The sequence below is a fragment of the Hippoglossus hippoglossus genome, chromosome 20 (assembly GCF_009819705.1).
Source record: "Hippoglossus hippoglossus isolate fHipHip1 chromosome 20, fHipHip1.pri, whole genome shotgun sequence".
In the NCBI taxonomy this organism is placed as follows: Eukaryota; Metazoa; Chordata; class Actinopteri; order Pleuronectiformes; family Pleuronectidae; genus Hippoglossus; species Hippoglossus hippoglossus.
The window spans coordinates 11,525,739-11,544,292 of record NC_047170.1 but is presented as its reverse complement, the minus strand read 5'-3'; the positions used below and the strand labels follow the sequence as shown (position 1 = coordinate 11,544,292).

General features: G+C 42.6%; 2 protein-coding genes across 7 annotated transcripts in view; both read right to left on the bottom strand.

Moving 5' to 3' along the window:
- Positions 1 to 7,190: 7,190 nt before the first annotated feature.
- Positions 7,191 to 11,521, bottom strand: prdm14 (PR domain containing 14). The gene is made up of 8 exons (XM_034572459.1): positions 10,870 to 11,521; positions 10,592 to 10,645; positions 10,343 to 10,503; positions 9,982 to 10,252; positions 9,693 to 9,895; positions 9,117 to 9,218; positions 7,954 to 8,173; positions 7,191 to 7,565 (listed from the first exon to the last, which is right to left on the bottom strand). The coding sequence occupies exons 1-8, from the start codon at positions 11,519 to 11,521 to the stop codon at positions 7,396 to 7,398; spliced, it is 1,833 nt and encodes a 610-aa protein (XP_034428350.1). The 3' UTR covers positions 7,191 to 7,395.
- A 2,039-nt stretch (positions 11,522 to 13,560) lies between these two features.
- Positions 13,561 to 18,554, bottom strand: part of ncoa2 (nuclear receptor coactivator 2) — a 56,018-nt gene continuing 51,024 nt past the window's right edge. For all 6 annotated transcript variants that reach the window (XM_034572157.1, XM_034572156.1, XM_034572160.1 and 3 more), the window contains one exon: positions 13,561 to 16,985. In XM_034572157.1, coding sequence (XP_034428048.1) covers positions 16,974 to 16,985 — 12 coding nt within the window. In that variant the 3' untranslated portion in view covers positions 13,561 to 16,973. The remainder of the gene's footprint in view (positions 16,986 to 18,554) is intronic.

The window sequence follows — 18,554 nt, the reverse complement described above, 5'->3', positions numbered from 1 at the left end:
AGTGTAGTTGTGATGATAACAGAGACGACATGAGCTTGAGTGCTGAACTGATTTTGTAAAAGGCAGAGGAAGGAAAGAAAAAGAGAATATTTACCCTGGTGTCAGTGTCAGATCTTTCAAATGCGTCTGGTTGCAGGCTTGTTCAAGTCGGATTTATAAACACCACATGTGAATTTGCATAAATCTCGTTCCCACGACAAAGTCAAACTCTTTTTTAACATAGTCATACTCATCGTGGTTCAATTGAGAGCAACTAACCAAGACATTTGCATGCACACACACTCTGTGATGAGACAGTGTGTCTCATCCCGCTCAGGGGAGGATACAGGGGAGTCACACACACACAAAAAAGGTATATTCCAACCAGAAACGTATTAAACAAGATGACGAGGTAGTGATGGAAAATACAAATACTTCAAAGTGCTGAAATATAAGGGACTTGAAAATAAAGCAGAGGTGCAATAGTGTGTGAATGCAATTATACAAGTTAACCATACACTCACTTATCTGGGCAGGGGGAATTCCCATATACTTACCTAAATATAGCTGGTGCACACCTTGCAGACTTGAGGCTTATACAGGTATGATAGCAATATGGAGATTTTTTCCCTGATGTCAGTCCCTATAGGACAGTGAGATATGAGTTCCCTGTTACAGTATATCTGCTCAGAGCTTAAGGAGAAGCAGAACGAAAAAACACAGGGAACAAATGATGCATATCTTGATGTTCCATAACCTGCCAGTGCCAACGATATGATGATGGATATGAAACAATTACACCAATGATAGGAAGGAGTTGGAAAGACAAGGGGGGACTGGCAAGAAGATTTCCAGAAAATGTCCCAGAGGAACCGATTTTGATATTTGTGTCATGTACAGTCTCTTCAGAAAATGTTAGGGAGATGTCCAGACTTCAGTGAATGTCTGAACACAGCTTTTGTCAGAGTGTATTGCAGCTTTACTTCAGCTAACTCCCCAACCTCCCAACCTCCCACACGACACCACAGGTCAGGTAGGAAGGCAACTTAGGAACAAAAAGAACAACAAGCCACAATTCCAGGTTTGCACAGATTACGGCATAAACACGCCACCCAGTAATACATCCTTTACGGCCTCACACACACATAAAATCCCTTCAGCTGTGGCGTTGTTTCCCCAAATCCGACTGCGAGCTGATGGAGCAGCAGTGTTACGATGATTAGAGAGGGCGAGGTGAGGTAGAGGAGGCGATGAGACGAGGAGAGGACTAACTAGCTGATAAAGCAGTTGTCCTCCGTTGTCTCTGCGCCGCTATCTTTGGTAAATGTGACTGACAGCTATTGATGAGTGTGTAGCTGACCCGCCCCCCCTCTGTCCATCACTCTGTCCATCACTTCACGTGTGTGTTTGTGTGTGTGTTGTGCATGTGCAGATTTTTTTGCATTTCTTTGCATGCATATACAATACAATCTAGCCCCATGCATGTGAGAGTGTGGACATGACAGCTTGGTTTGCAGGGGTTATAATATTCTGTGCGGCCCACTCTTTGTACTTTGCTCCTGTGATGGCCCAGGGGGAATCAATCATGGGCTGTCCTGAGCGGCTGGTGACAGCACATTGAGAAGAGATGAAGGGAACAGGGTTGGTGAGGAGAGGACAAGAGTGCTCATTAGCTAATCCACTTCAAGAGGTTTCAAATCACCCACTTCCTTCACTCGCTCCTGCTTTTCACTTGCAAACACACAATATATGGGTTAAAAATCATCTGTTTTCATCATGCACTGTCCTCCATGCGCCGCTCTCGCCTCCCCCTCTCAGACAGTAGCAGAGAGAGGGCAAACATCTCCACACTGACAGGGTCGATGGCTGCCATACACCAGCGCCGCCTTCTAAGTGTTCATCTGAATGGACAGCTTAGTTCGGATTAGTTGGACTAACAGCAAACATCTTTAGAGGCAGGGAGGTCACCTCGCCTGTGCATGGATGCGCATGTGGTTGGAGTACAGTGTCCATATGTTGTAAATCCCTCAGGGACAACGCACGCTGTCCTTTTTTTTTTAAGCCAGGACAGAGTAAATATTCTTGTGCTTTTTAAATCCCAGTCCTTGTATCGGAAACCTTCAGCTCCTTGTAGAAAGATGTACCACTTGGATCTGAGAAATGTAAAGATTTGCTATAATGGCTGAACTGTAACGTCAGTGGGTTCAGGCAGCAGGAGAAGCAGTGTGTGTCTTTCCTGTGGTCAACAGTGTCCCAGCCGCATGAGGTCCCACTGTCCTAAAGTATCAGTTTAATACGTCCCCGTGCCTTTCAACACCTCCACCCCACCGAGAGAAACATTCGCCTGAGAATAGAGCCCGGCACAACAGGGGCAGGCCGAGCAACATGAGGCAACTGTCACATGGGAATTACATGCTTGCATTCTATCAGAGCCTCACACAATGCAGCGGAAAGAGGAAAACCATGCCGTCGTGTCAGTTTATGGAGAAAAGCCCCGGGCTGGAGAGGGAGCGAGAAACGATGCAGAGGCAGAAGTGTGTGTGTTAGAGAGAGAGAGAGAGAGAGAGAGAGAGAGAGGGATGCAGGAAGGCAGGGGGTTCTGTAACAGTAGGCCCTCTCCTCACTACCCTATTGCCGGCTTCATCACCCACAGGAATAACAGTTGGGTACACACAATGGCCTTGCGCATAAAGACACACAAATAACACACTGGGAACCATTGTAAAGCGCGACGCATGGTGAGAAGAAGCCCACAACACTTTCTAACATCACGCATGACAATGACACATGTCAAGATACAAGCATCTTTACCCTTTTCACCGGAACTGCATATGAATCAGCCTGAGAGAAGAACTCTGCAGTCTATCAGGGTTAAATAGTTCAAACAGATACTGTAGATGGATGGATGGATGATGGACAGATAGATAGATAGATAGATAGATAGATAGATAGATAGATAGATGTTTTAGGGGTTGATGTGGGATATGGAGGTGTGGAATAGATGGATGATGGATGGATGGATGGATAGACAGATAGATAGACATAGATAGAAAGATATATGTTTTAGGGGTTGATGGGGGATATGGAGGTGTGTGTTTAGGGGATGAGGGGGGGTGGAGGCCAAAATATGTTGCCCCCCGGGACCACAGTGGAACCTCACACCAGCCCCCAACAGAAAAGGATAAGGCCATCTGCCCTCCTCGAGCATCAATCCCACCTAGAAGATACACACACACACACACACACACACACACACACACACACACACACACACACTGAGTGCTGGGCAGCAATATGTGGAGGCTTTACGGACAGTGTTTGCCTTTCATCCGGCCGGCAGCATGCAGGCCGCTGAGCCTCTGTGTGTGTGTGTGTGTCTCCCGCCGTACTGTCCACCGTCCCAGTGGAAATCACCGGCCGATAACAGCAGCTCCAACCTGAGGCTTGAATGGCAGCACACAAGCTGATCCGCCTCATCTCTCAACTGAGCGAACAGGCGGGGGGGAGTTAAAGTTCAGAGGATCCACTGAAACTAAATCACTTAACTGAGATGTTCCTGCAGATGTAGCACAGATTTACTGATGGAAACACACAGGAAAAGTAACTGTAGTTAGTAATAATAAGTTATCTGAGTACTTTAATAGTGCAGTACAGATATGAGTGAGTCAAAGGTAGAGGAGCAGGGGACAGCAGAGTTTTACATGTAGAAATAAGATCACGTGTGGGTAACAGACAAATCAAGGAAACAGCTTTAATATCCTGTTCATGTAAAGGTACTAATTCAAAAAACGTATACTAGAGAGAATGTCCATCTAACCCTATCCATGGAGAACTGCAATGTCCCTCAGTAGAGCTCATACTTCTCCCAAGGCCCAACAGTCCCCTTATGACATCAGATTTAAATTCACTAGATCCACAGTTTTTTTTTAATCTGCACCAAATTGCACAAACTCATAAATATCAGTCCCCTGCATGGCTGATTTGTTTCATCAAGATCCATGAATTATTATCTGAGAAATTAAGGAAAATGTTGAAAAACGCCCACAATGTTGAAGAAAGCAGCCTTCCTCCAAGTTCAGTGTTAATTCCTGCAGTATAGTTTTGCCAACAAACAAACATGACATTTGGCTGTTTTCTAAATTCTTGAAGAAATAAAAAGTTGCTCTTTGAATTGTTTCTTGTGGAATGAAAGGAAACGGGCGTAGATCCAATCTCTGCACTCAGGTCAACTGAGTTAGAAAGCCACAAAAAGATGTGTGTGTGTGTGTTTGAGGGTATATACAGACACAGAGAGAGGAGAGGCCATCAGGACTAATGGAGAGAGATTATGGAGAGTCTTTATGTACAAAAACCAAAAAGTGAGAAGTTTGAAAATTCTCCTTCATCATCACTGAGTTTTCATGTGGTCTGAAGCAGACGGAGGCTCCGATCGACAAAGAGCTGCTGTGGTCATCGTTTATGAGGCAACTCAGCTCAGCCCCACACACACAAACAGACACAGACACGCACACACAGACGCATGCAACACTGCACTGGATAGCTATTAGGCAATCAATAGAAGAGTAGAGTATTTTACCCCTCAGCTCAGAAGAGAAGAGAAGAGAAGAGAAGAGAAGAGAAGGAAAGGAAGGAAAAGGAAAAGGAAGGAAAGGGAAGAAGAGTAAAGACAGGTAAAGGAAAGGAAAGAAGAGGAAAGGAAATTAAAAGAAAGGAAAGCAAAGGGAAGAAGAGTACAGGAAAGGAACGAAAACGAAGGAAACCGAAAGGAAAGGAAAGGAAGGAAAAGGAAGGGAAGGTAAAGGAAAGGAAAGAAAACAAAAAAAAACGAAGGAAACCGAAAGGAAAGGAAAGGAAAGGAAATGCAATGAAAGAAAAGCAGAGGAACGTAAAGGAAAGGAATGGAAAGGAATGTTAAGGGAAGGAAAGGAAAGGAAGAGAAGGAAGATCTCTTTTATAAAGAAGGCTCAGTGGCCTAAAATGTCACAATGTCCCTGCAACAGCAATAAATATATATATACTCTTGATATCACTAAACCTCACATATAAATCAGACACTGGATTCAGTTGTGGTCGAGCTTATGAGCTGGAGTGTTGGTCAAACATTGTTTTGAGTTATGGCCGCCTGCTTCAGCCTCACAGGGAGTTAACCTCTGCCAAGCCGAGCCATAAAACTGCAGCGCTCCTATCATTAATATCACATTAATACAGAGACTCATCTGATGGATCGTCCTCCAGAGGCGCTGTTAACTTGGCGGGAGGTTAAGTGTGAAATCAATCTGTATAAACAAGCCACATACAAATTCTTCCATGCTGGAGAAAAGAGAGAGAGCGAGAGAGAGAGAGATAGGGTCTTAAATCAGCCAATCACAGAGGCGCCAGTAAAATCAGTCTTTTAGCACCGCTCGCTAACTATCTCACTATTTCAGCTCTGGCAGCTCATTCTCCTCTTTCTTTCCTTCTGTCTGTCTCTTTTTGTCTTTGTTCCCCGTGCCATCCCTCTCCACCCCTCCGCTCCTGCAGGGGCACAGAGGGGAGTATCCTCGCCATTCACAACAGGCCCCATCATGGAGGCTGAGGGGCTGTTTACGAGGGAGGGGCAGGCCCAATGGAGGTTGATCGACACTTGTTCAAGCCTCCATATTTAGGCTATTTGAGGGGAGAGGGAGGCTGTTAGACATTCAGTGAGGAGGTGACCCCTGACCCCGAAGACTGTCGTCCATCCGTTACAGAAAACAAACAGGAGAGGCGGCGTGCTGACTTTACTGCTCCTCTCCCTGCAGACAGACAACATCAAGTCTGAGCGTCAGTACAGAAATCACTCAGGCCCCCAAAAAACCCTCTTATCTTTGATGCATTATGGGAAAAAAAACATCATGCCCTTTACATCTAGGGCCCGAGCAACAACAGACCTTACTGGGGTTGCTCTGATTGTTATTTTCCTAGTTATTTTCGCTGTATTTCTCTGCTCCCGCTGCTTGAATGTTTGTTTTCGCGCTTGAGCTCGGTCGCTGTGTTGTAATGTGTCGTCTCCGTGTCGTCATCGTGACGTATGGTGACCCACAGGTTAAAGGTGACATAACAGAGCATCGAACACAAAGGCTGGACACTGTGTCATCTGTCAGACCCCATGCTGCCGCCACCACCGCACTGCCAATTGGTGCTTTCCTCAAATTAACACTGACACACACACACACAAGTATATGTATCCATGTTTCTATGTTTATCATATATCAATGGATCCATCCATGACTCTATCTATCTATCTATCTATCTATCTATGCATGAGTCTATATATGGATCTATCTATCTATCTATCTATCTATCTGGAGAAGAGCATGGGGCCAGTTGGTGACAGTGTGAGGGCAGATGTCAGTCATGGGGAGCTTCTTTGTCACTGGAGCAATAGACCACCTCACTGCTGCACTCCATTGTCATTCATTGGCTCCACTGGGGTTTGTTCATCTTTTTTTACTGTGAGCATGCAGCCTGTAATCCATCACATGGCTAAAACACAGCAGACAAACAGAGGGGACATGTGCACAGACTGCTGCACTGATGGGACTTTATGGTGCACAAGTGAAGAGCGGACAACAAGACGCACAAACATGCACAATGCAACTGGGCAAATGTTCCCACTGCGAATACAGGTGCATGATTTAAGTAATTTATCAACTTTATATTCTCTTTATTAATGTAACTGGTGCACCCACAACTAAATTAATATGTATATGATGTCAAGTAATTTAAATGATTTATTTAAATTGTCGGCACAATTAAGATAAATGTTCTTGTTGAATCTAAAATAAAAATCATTGTTTTTCATATTCAGGTTTTTTTTGGTGCCATTTATTCGTTCTCTGTGATTTTAAAGGCAATTTCGAAATAAACCAGAAAAAACGATCTCATTTCCATGCTCAGATTTTATTTCATTTATTCATGAAAAAGCGAACGCTCAAAAAGAACAAAGACATTTTGCTTTTTGAAGCCTTTCATTACAGTAAAAAATATGTTTTTTTATAAATTAAGACAGGATATAACATTTATTTCTATACACAAATGGGCTGAAATCCACAGTCATACAAAATAGCTTTGCTAGCAAATAATAATAATAATAATAATAATAATAATGATAACAATAATAATTAACGTTGTTATTATTTTGCAGGAATCACAAGCTTTAAGCCACAAAACAACACACAACATATTTTAACATATAAATACATTTTAAATTATGATCTATTTAAATAGAACATTTAATTTTGTCTTCAGCAGCATTTAAAGAAAACGCTATGAGCTTATAGTAGTCCTTATGTATTTATTTCCCCACCATGCTCCTGTATAGATGTTGTAATATTCATATATCACACTGGATTAGAGAGGTGGTCGTTGTGAGAAGATAGTTAAAATGAGAACAGACTAGTTCCAGGGCCGGTATTCCTGATTTAAAACGGTTAAGTCGGTGTAAGGGACGTTTTGTCCGGCTTTGGTGTTAGCTGCTGGGGTGTCCTTCCCCGGGATGACGGTGTCCTCCTGGAGTCCACTGCCCGGAGGGGACGGAAGGACAGTGGTGTCCAACATCTGTCTGTCTGCAGAGAAACAACCACATCAATAAACAATATTAAAAATCAATTAAAAGATGGAATATTACGGCCTATAATATTTATTTTGTCATCGAAAAAACTGTATTTAAATAACTTGGACAAAGAAATAAACACAAGATCCTAGAACAAGTTCTTAAAAACAATATTTGTTTAGGGTATTACAATTTTAAAAAATGAAATTCCCACATTTAGGGTAATGCATTTATTATCTTATTATGGGATAGTAAAGAACAATTTTATTTTGACTATATCTTTGAGTTAAGTAATTTCGATTTCAATAAACAAAATAAAAAAGACAGAAAGGGTAGAATAAAAATGAATGAATGAACACTTGAGGTAAATCAGTTTATAATAATAAAAATGAATGTCTTACTCTTGTGAGTCTTGATGTGGTTTTTGAGCTCCAGGTCCTCCTGGAACGAGGCCCCGCACAGGTCGCAGGGGAACGGCTTGTCCCTGGCGTGGGTCCGCCGGACGTGGCTGTCGTGGGCGGCGTGCGAGGCGAAGGCCTTCCCGCAGTGCTTGCACTTGAAGGGCCGCTCTCCGGAGTGCTGGCGGATGTGAGTGCGCAGAATACTGGAGGCAGTGAAGGCCTGGAACACAGGGAATAAAAATAAAAATAAATATAGACATATATTTAGCGTGTTTATATTTTTTGGGATTCAAAAGTTTAGTTTGGATAATTATGGCAGGACACAGGACATCATTTGATTCTGAGGTAAATCCAAAGCACATCTGTATTTCTATTTCTGTTTATTTTCTCTGATTAAAATTGTTTAACAACAAAAGTCACTTTATCAACGACATCATGTTAAGATTTTTTATTCAAACTCGTGCGGCCTCGGGTCTCGTGGCGCAGTGTGTAAAGGGGAAAGAGGATTAAGTGAAACAAAAGGCTTCTCCTGTGCGTAAAACCGAGGCAGGACACCCAGAACAAAGAACTAGAAACTTGGTGCTCATCGCAGGGGCCGTAAATAAAAAGTGTTATGTGCGCAGACAAAAGCGTGGGTGTACATCTGGCCATGATTAGCATGTAAGTGTGTCCGCGGAGCGTGCCCGTGGAGAGACAACAATGACGAGGGGCGCGCGTCAACAGCGCCATGAAACGAGGTGCAGCGCTAAATGGATGCGCAACACTGCGGCTTTTAAAAAACAGAAAAGGTGCGTGGAGGAGGAGACGCGAGGAGGAGCCCTCTCCGTTATCTGGTGAAGAGGACACTTACAGAAACTGAGGACTGAAATAAAATATAAGACTTTAACACTTTTATTAGAAAGTAAAGGAGAATGAAGCTGAAGGTTTCTCCTCATTTTATGTGTTTTTATTTATTATTATTTAAGAATATTTAAGATATGATGATTAAAACAATACAACAATCTCAAATTCACATTTTAGGCCTAATACATGAATATAAATGGTATAAACTTTCTGATAATTGTAGTATTAATACCTACATAATTTATATAATATAAACTTATATTAAAATGCATTTGCTTTTAATAGATTAAGTAAAAAAAGGAAATAAAATGGCTTCTTACCTTATTACAATAGACACACTTGTACGGCCTTTCTCCGGAGTGCACACGCATGTGTTTGTTGAGACTGGACGACTGGGAGAAACTCTTTCCACACACTGAACACTGTGGGTCAGACGAGAACATGTTATTTAACCATTTAAAATCATTACCGTAGTTATCAATAGTTTTCCATCTATTCATATTCATATATACTGACCAAAAATCATTCACAGGACTTCATACTCATTCAAAAACCAAATTAACTTGTTCTTTGGAAGTTTCACACTGAGAAAATAAAAGATTCTGGATTTCAAATATCACATATTACTGGGCTGAAATAAACCGCAAAGTACAACGTCTCAGTCCATGTTGGACTTTCTTTGGAAAGATAAAAATGAGTTTAATAATGATTATTTTATTTGTTTTATAAATAGTTCTGTCCACGTGGTTTCGTTGTGATTCTTAAGGCTGCATGTTAAACACCAGGTCTCACAGGGTATTCCCCTTCAGAATAAGACCTATAATAAAAAGTGTCCTGCGGGGAGCTGTCCTTTCAGCACCACGCACACTTAATACACGCGTGTATGGCCTGCGTACCTTGTGAGGCCTGTGTTTCTCGTGCACGTGTAAGATGTGGATCCTCAGTCTGTCCCTCTTCTCGAAGGATCTGGTGCACAGGTGACAGGGGAACTTCCGGTCGCCCTGGTCCACGCAGCGTGTGTACTTGAGGTGCTTGTCTCTGTAGTACTTGTAGGCGAACACCTTCCCGCACCTGTCGCACTTGAAGCCCTCTCCGTTATCTGGTGAAGAGGACACACAGCATGTTTAGCATCCACCACGTTATAAGAGGGATACACAAGCAGCACATGCCGGGTTCAGGTCTAACCTTCGGGGGGGTGTCCCCCGGTGTTGCCCTCGATGGAACCCTTCAGGGTGAGAGGGATGCCCAGGAACTGCATGTAACAGTCTCCATACCACACCAGCAGCTCCTGGCCCGGCCTCACCTCCTTACAGGCCTCGTAGAAGATCTGACCCTGCACCTGCACCGCGATCAAGTTCTGCTCCTCCGGGAACCGAGCGCACTTCACCAGGGACATCCAGTTCCCGGAGCCTGCTCTGCCGTCCACGAAATGACTCAACCTGCCGTTCTCGAACACCTGGACACAGTCAAACCGTGAGATCAGACTGGGAATGAGAATAATGCTGAAGAAACCAGGCTCTTTGTGGAGGATGAAGTCAACACACACCTCCCACATCAGGGTGTTGTCGTCGTACGTCTTGATCTCGCTGGTGTTGACGAGTTTTCCCTGGAAAGGTCCGAAGCGGGTCCCCTTGGCGATGCTGCTCTTGTCCGTGAAGACCCCACAGTGGGACAAGTTTCCCCACGCAGCCTGGAGGACGGTTAACCCTGCAGGACATGAGACAGGACAGCGTGAGACAGACATCTTCAACAGGACGACATGCAACCAAGAGAGACAGAAGATGTGGGTTTGTACCTTCTGGAAGTTCAAGTGTCTGTTTGTCCAGTGGGAGGATGTGAGACTCAGAAACTAAAGATGGAGAAATGAGGGAATTAGATTATTATGGAAATTAAAAAGAGGATTATGATTAAACAAAAGATGTTCATGTTTTTCTTTTGACATTTCTCCTACAACAAATGAAACTTTCTACTACTTCTACCTCAAACAGGCCACACTGTGCACTTCTATATATTTTTTATTATAAACTAAATGAACCCCCAATCATGTTATTTCTATATGAGCCTTAGTCTCACCTGAGTTTTCCAGCAGGGCCATTCCAGATAGAGCGTGACCCATGCGCTCCTGGCTGCCAGAATAACCATAAAGCACCATAAACAAGTCATCCTGGCTGAAATTATAAGATGTGCGCGTCTTTGCAGGCGTCAAGTCCGACCCCCGGTATCGGAGCAAAGCCTGTTTGGGATGTGAGGTGTTCAGGGAGGAAGAGGAGGCCGAGGAAGACCTGTCACTGGACGGGCTGTTGAAGTCCGAGGACAGCGGGCCGGCGGCGTGCTCCGTCACCACCGCGGCCATCTCCTCGGGCTTGGCGCACAGAGGGTGTCCGGAGGGCAGCATCTGGCTCAGGTAGGGGATCCCGGAGGCGCTCAGCATGTGTTCGTGCAGCAGCGAGACGTGGTGGCCGCCCTGGCCGCCCAGGAACGCCGGCACCCCGGCTTGCAGGCCGAGCGGCAGGGACGCCTGGGTGTCCGACACCAGGCGGCCGAGCGACTTGAGCGGGTGATGCAGGAGGCCGTGCGTCGGGTGCGGGAAGAAGTCCATGAAGTGAGGCGGGGGGCCGGGGAGCGGAGCGTGGTAGAAGCCCCGAGCCGGGGGGCCCTTCAGCATGCCGGCGTGGAAGCGCTTCTCCTTCAGCACGACGGGGATGGCGGAGAGGGACACCGACATGGGAGCACCGAGGTGAAGGGGAGAGGGCGGCTGATCCTTCAGTGGACGAGGGGAGAGACGGAGGAGAGCACAGGGGGAGGGAAGGGAGAAAGGGTGAGTTATAAATGTTTAATGTAAGAAAACTAAAAAAGGAAACTTGACATCACCAAAAGAGGTCGACCACACCTGGATTGATTCTTTTAATTCTAGCGAGCTCTTATTTCAGCACGTCAACAAACCCACATCTCTAATAAACAGAGATAAGAAAATACAAAACTTTCATTTGCTCATTAGAATGAAAATATCCCAGAAAACTACAAATCCCAAAAGGAAACTGGGATATAAAAGTCCCAGTAAGAGATTAACAGGCTATGAACTGACAAATAAGACTATAAATACGGTTATGACAATTATTTTTTTCATTTATCTACAATTAATCCCGATTAAGTAGGAATAACCTACCCTTCAAAATAAAAGCACAGCTTCACATGAGCATACACTGAGTAACACACATGAATTGCCTGATAAGGAAACGCAGCCTGCAGTGAAATTGAACAGCCGAGTTTGCAATATTTCCAGCTGAGAGGACCCACAACAGCAGACACAGACACACACACCAAATGAACATGCAGAGTGTGTGTGTGCATGTGTGGGTTTGTGTTTTTTTAAGGAACCGTTTACCAATCAGCCAGTAAATAGAGGTACAAACCAGGGTCATGACACCAATTACATGAGCAGCCAGCTCGAGCAGAGGTCAACATTAATGAAGCCGTTAATGGACCTTACAATTACACTACAGTCATTACACAGAAGACACCAGCAGGGCAGAGAAGTATAGGATTATTATTATATCAATAAAAGAAGTAAAAATAAACTTCGAAATGGACAAATAATTTACATATAACTAGGCCTATACATTGAAGAATGAGCCCCAGTAACACACACTGTAATTTCCTATGTAAATATACAACAGACGAGTGTGCAGGGATTTTAAAAAACAGTAAAGTCCTCTTACCTTTTTTAAAATAAAGAAATCAGTTCACAGTGGAGTCGTCTGTCATGTCCTCAGGCTTCACTTTCAGAAAAACCTCCAGATAAACAAATCTTCCACTTCTGCAAACTTCAGAGTGTGAGAGCTGCTGCAGGACCCTCTCTCTCTCTCTCTAGTGTGTGTGTGTGTCTGTGGTCATCTGAGGGCATCTGTACTGTATACAGTCAGGTCCTGCACGAGAGGCACCTCCTCCTTCCTATTGGTCAGCCCGACCTCATGCATCTCAATGACCCCCCCACCACCCACCACAGGGATAAGCCCACATCTTCTCAGGGACAACCCATTCCCTGCATTTCCATATGAAGACCCTCCCCACCCCCATTAAAAAACACTTGAGATTTTATCTATCGAGGACCCCCCCCCTCAGTGCAAGTTGTTATGAGTTGGATGTGGTGAATTCATGAGTTCAAATTAGACTGTCAGAAAACACATTATAGGGGCTTTCTAACTTAATCACATTACATTATTAGCTGTTTGGCACTGATTTGCATGAGTACATTTTAAATGATTGGCTTTGAATGGATATTTTTTTAATGGCTCCTGCATAAGCCAAGATATAAAGCTTAAAACTAAATGCTGCTCAACATTGAAAAATAAGCTTTAGGCCTTCACAGCTATTCATTTCTATAAAAATGTATTAGATTTTTCAATTAATTTATTATGGATTGTAGAATGCATCCAAAATTAAAGCTTGATAAACAATTCAAAATGTGATTTTCCACTGAAAGTCATTTATTCAGTTTCTCAATTGTAATCTACAACATTTTACTTTTATATTTGGTTATTATTTAATAGCGCTTCTTTCTATAAAATATTAAAAAGCTGACTGTCAAACAAATGCATTTTCTAGTAATTTCTAGCCGTTTTAGTCAATATAAAGTTAAAAGTAAAAAATAGGGCTATTTATATTGTTATATGTTGGAAAACACAATGAAGGCAGATGGATGGAGGCCTTCAATGGTGTTTTCCTTCCCTTCACGTTCATCTCTGTGAAATAAGAGTCACTTGATTAAATATTGCAATAACAGAATTCTTTATTTACAAGGCAAATAGCATCAGCGAAGCCATATTAGTTCACAACTTGCATAACTGTGGTTTTAACTTCTCTTGTATATCTAATTTTGCATAAAACGCTCACACACTAGGGGTACGAAGGTGGATGCGGGTGTACAGTGTGATTCCTGTGAACGATGCAGAAAAATAAAAATATCCCGGGGGGAAACACAACAGTAAGCTTTCTTCAGTAAAGTCCATATAGTATATTACATATTGCTTCAATATCCCTATGTATTATCTTCTCCATACAAACAGTGTGGAGGGAGGGAAGGAGCGAGGGAGGAGGGGGCGGAAATGAAATCAACAGAGTCTTCAACCCAAAGCCGAACAGAGAGCGATGATGAGGGACATTTCAACCTAGAGAATGATGCACCCATTCAATATTGTACACAAGTCATTATACAAATTTATACAGACAGCGGTGTAATGTACAAGAACAAAAACGGACGAAATCTAAGGCATTATGCTAGGGTTCTTAGCATTTCAAGGTTGCATCTTAGCTCTAAGAAATTTGCAGACAATACAAAAGGGCATTTAAAGTTCTTCAAAACCATAAGTTAAAAGAGAGAAACAAAATATTTCGTTTAGTGGGTCCAAAGCCTGGATATTTGTAAAGGGGCAAAAAATCATTTCTTTGCACCCGTCCTCATTATAAATGCTAAAAAATGCATTGCTACCACATGGCTTTAAGTTTTCAAAATCTCGACAATCTTTGGAAATTTGCAAAGGGCTCTGAATCATTCTTTTAAAATGGCTCAAAAAGGCTTGTTCTGCACGACTGTATTTTACAATCAAAACAGCTTTTGTCAAAGAAGCGTGATCTCCTGTGGGCCTGCGGCGAAAAAACACCTGCGTGACATCAGCGGCGATGACGAACAAGACACGAAAGCAGACGTCCTCCGTCCCAAAGTTGACTTGCTACAGCTTCAAATTTCATAAAGAACGCTTTCAAAAAGAATAAGCAACGATGGGCGACTTCCTGTGTAAATGCTGAGAGATTCATGGTGTGACTGTTCAACACCTGCGTTGTCAACATGTTGACAAGAAACACCGCCAGTCACATCCATAGGCCGTTAATGACAATACATTCAGAATGATTCGTCGTGTTTTATGCGGCAATAACATTTACATTAGACCCTGTTAAGTGACATCATCGTGTGTGTTTCTCGTTTGGGCCTCTGTCAGAGCGCGAGCCAACAGGTCGTCTCTCGCTGTGGAAATAAAAGCTGGTAGAATTCTGAAAATCCAATTGAGAGGTGGCTGAGGATTTTTTGGCTTTGCTCCATGTCTGTCCTGGGTTTAATATAGTCGATATAAAAAAGGTTCGTCTCTTTGAGGAAAAATGTACGTTTTGAGGTTAGAGAAGATGACTCGCTTCAGATCTAGTGAAGGTCAAACCAAACCCCTACTGGGGGCACAAAAATAGCATGTCATTACTGAACACTTTACAGTTAAACTAACTGCCTGAGGTCATAAAATATGGCTAAGTGTCTGTCAGAGCAGGTCTCGTGAACCGTGCAGTCTTAACTCTGACCTCTGCTATAGACGAATGGCTGGAGGCAGAGAGAGCATGTGTCATCATGGGGCGGTGGATCACGGACATGCCTCTCTCTCTCTGGGCCCTCCGAGCCAGTGCTGCATAATCTAATAGGAACGCTGTGTGTGGATGTAGACTTTCTTGGTACAAACTGCAATAAAAAAACGTTGTTTAATACTGCATCCAAACATGGAGCAAAAGTGTGTCCGTTTTTTTCTTCTTCTTCTTCAGGAAACTGTACAAAAATTACAAAAACAAAAACACAAAAACAAAAAAAAAATAACCAAGAGATTCTCAAGTAATCGTTATTGCTTGTTTACATCACACCAGAACAGTTTGCACCTAGCAGCTTGTATGAAGCAGTTTCACTCCAGACAACATAGAAAGCACACTTCTGTTATTTGTTTTTTTTTTGAGTTATCGTATGGCTGTGTTGAATTTGTCCTGTATTTTTTTTTCTTCCTTTTTGTGTTCTATGCTAAAGGCAGAGAAGCAAGCGATAATCTGTACACTGTATACACAGCACACCCCCGTACAACCCGTCCCTACTTCCCACCCTCACCCCTGTCTGCATCGTACCAGCACTTCAGAACGTGAAGGCTCCCACTCCACTTCCAAACAACAACAAAAACAGAGGACACAAAAAAAAAAAATGTCAGGAATAAAAATAAAAGAAAATCTTGCTCTGCTTCAAGAGGCAGTTGTGACCAGACAGGAGGAACAAATCCATAAGGAATAAAATAAATAGGAAAGAAAATGTCTTACTTATTGGTATGTACAATCTCTGTAATTCATTTTTAAACCATAATTGACTTTGACATCTTCTTCTGAAACTACAGGACCAAAGCATAATCCATGACTCAGGTTAAAAGAAGAATCTGTTCAGAAAGAATACAACCATTACTGTTAAAATTATATAAAAAAGTGCCTCGTTCACACTTTTAGAAATATCTTTTCTCATTGCTACTAGGATAAAGAATCATCTACAATAATTAAAATGAATCTATACAGAAAAATAAAACTTAATTTAATACACTATAGAAACCTCTTGACTAAATTAGTCTAATCATACAAATCACAATTCCACTCAAACCATTATTCTGCAGTGTTTTTCAAGATCAGTTTTTTCAACCATATCTTCAATCTACATCTTATTTCTCACAGAAAAAACAAACAAACAAACTAAAATCATAGTAATAAAATAAAGAACAGCAAAAAGGCAAAACCGGCTAAGTGTTCGAGCTCCATCCATAATTCTGAACATAACTTGGAGTCTTTGCTGCCATTTTGGAACTATGTGGAAATGTCACAAATGTGTGAGAGAAGAAAAGAAAAGAAAAAAAAAAAAATCAGTGTATGTCGTTTTTGAGATGAGATTGTAAATGGCCGCTGTCCACTGAGAGGAATACATTCATCAGAACGAGGGATCTCACCCACTGCTGCCCCCTAAAGTCAGTGTCCCCCACCAGGAGGCCTACAGTAAGTCACACTACGGTGAATGCAGCCGGACAGGCAGACAGACTGGCTCATCGTGAGGCGCTCCTCCAGGAGGGTGAGGCGTGTTGGGACAGGGATCCACGATGCTTCACCCCAAGCCCTCTCCGCGCTCCTGCGTCTGTTCGGGGCCGGGCTCCTCTGTGGGGCTGCTGAGGCGGCCCAGCCGGGACATACGGCAAAAATTTTGGCTGGGGGAGACGGGGTCGGGGCACGGCCTGGCTGGTTCAAGGGGCCGTCGGTTGGTTTTACATGTTTGTACAATTTTTCAGAGGGGCCGACGCTCTCCTTGCACCAGCTGATCACTGAGGTTCAGGTTCAGAGCTCCATGAGGGTCAACAGTACTTCTGTAGAGAGAGAGAGAGGAGACACGTTATTATGTTTTTATACTGTCTGAACAAAACTCAGCAGTTACACTCTTTACTAGAACTAGAAGATATGATCACACCTGGTTTTATCTTTTTAAGATTGATTTAAACATTCATGGACTTCATGGCCTGGCCCCAGGTTATATCTCTGATCTTTTCTTTCCCGCTGTACCTCTGTGCAGCTGGTGATCTTCAGGCAAGGTCCTGCTGTCATTTCCTGAATCTAGGCTAAAAATGTGAGCCATCAGGGCCCCGGGGCTGTGGAATGAATTGCCTGAGGAAATAACGGTGTATGAGATGTGTCTTATTTTAAGTCTCAGCTAAAATCATACTTTTTTCGGGAGGCATATTTCTGGGGTGTCAGGTTATTATTGTTCAAGTATCTCTATTATTATTATTATTATTATTATTATTATTATTATTATTATTATTATAACCATTATTATTTCTGTACTTCTTTCTGTAATTTAAACCGTTTGTTTCCTTCTTGGGCAGCATTTTGTATTTTGTGTTGAAAAGTTCTCTATAATTATATTGTTTTTAATATTGTTATTGTAATTATTAAGTCCCAACTCAACAGCACGCGTAACTGTTAACAGGAATATAAACAATGAGAAACCATCTTAGAACATCAAGTCTTAAACAAGTCAGTAAATCACAGAAGCACTAATGGCTGAATGGTAAATAATTGAAAAAATCTAAGTGCCGATATATTTTCTATAATCCTGGAAGGGGGATAAATCAAGTGACAGATATACTGGTATGTTACAACTGTCTGAAGTGCAGACAATCAAACAGCAGCACCGTGGTTAAATATTCATAGCCCTTTATTGGGCTTAAAAGCATCATGGAGAACAGCAGTGCATTCCACATACTGAGCTTCCAACACCATGGAAACAAAGGAGGAGAGTTCACATTAAATGAGTGAAAATCACAAGAATATAAATGTCAAAAAAGTTAAATGTTTAGAGGTTCTCAGTGTGCGTCATCTTGCCAAATCAACTGTCGCTCAGCTTGTATGTGTGTCAAGAGAAAGAGCACAGATTTGGCCTGAGTCAAGTCGAAGGACTACAAGTTTTCTGTTCAAAGCGAATCAGCTGATGAGTCCACAGTCCAGACTTTGAACATCGCACGGTAACGTCTACATCGTCTAAATGGTCTGGCCCTAAAGTGCCCGCTGCTAATTACATCATTGTCCTCTAAGTTCAAGTCAAGCACCAGAACTCTGGCTCGAGGAGTTACGTAAACTACCGAGTAAATTATTCACCAGCACAGTTGTTCAATAAGTGTACCCAAACACTTAGGGTCTTACGATTAGACAAACACATACGTGTGCAGCCGGGAGTGGGCAGACAGAAAGATGGAGCTTTTAGTTTTTCTTGGTCCCCTGATTACTGTGTAAAACTGTGAGGAGTAAAGGGATATCCTGAGGATATTATCCTGCTGTGTAAAAACCTTTTATAATGGTGCATGGCTGAAAAAAACATTTTCTCTAAAACTAAAGTTTGGTGAATTAAATTTTCTTCCAGTTTTCAAAGATTTAAAGCT

Excerpts from the sequence above, each read along its gene's own strand:
- prdm14 (XM_034572459.1), bottom strand. The coding sequence starts at position 11,521 with ATGTCGGTGTCCCTCTCCGCCATCCCCGTCGTGCTGAAGGAGAAGCGC. Across the intron at positions 10,646-10,869 it reads GGCCCTGCTGGAAAACTCAG|TTTCTGAGTCTCACATCCTC; the intron begins GTGAGACTAAGG and ends CTCCATCTTTAG. Across the intron at positions 10,504-10,591 it reads GACACTTGAACTTCCAGAAG|GGTTAACCGTCCTCCAGGCT; the intron begins GTACAAACCCAC and ends CATGTCCTGCAG.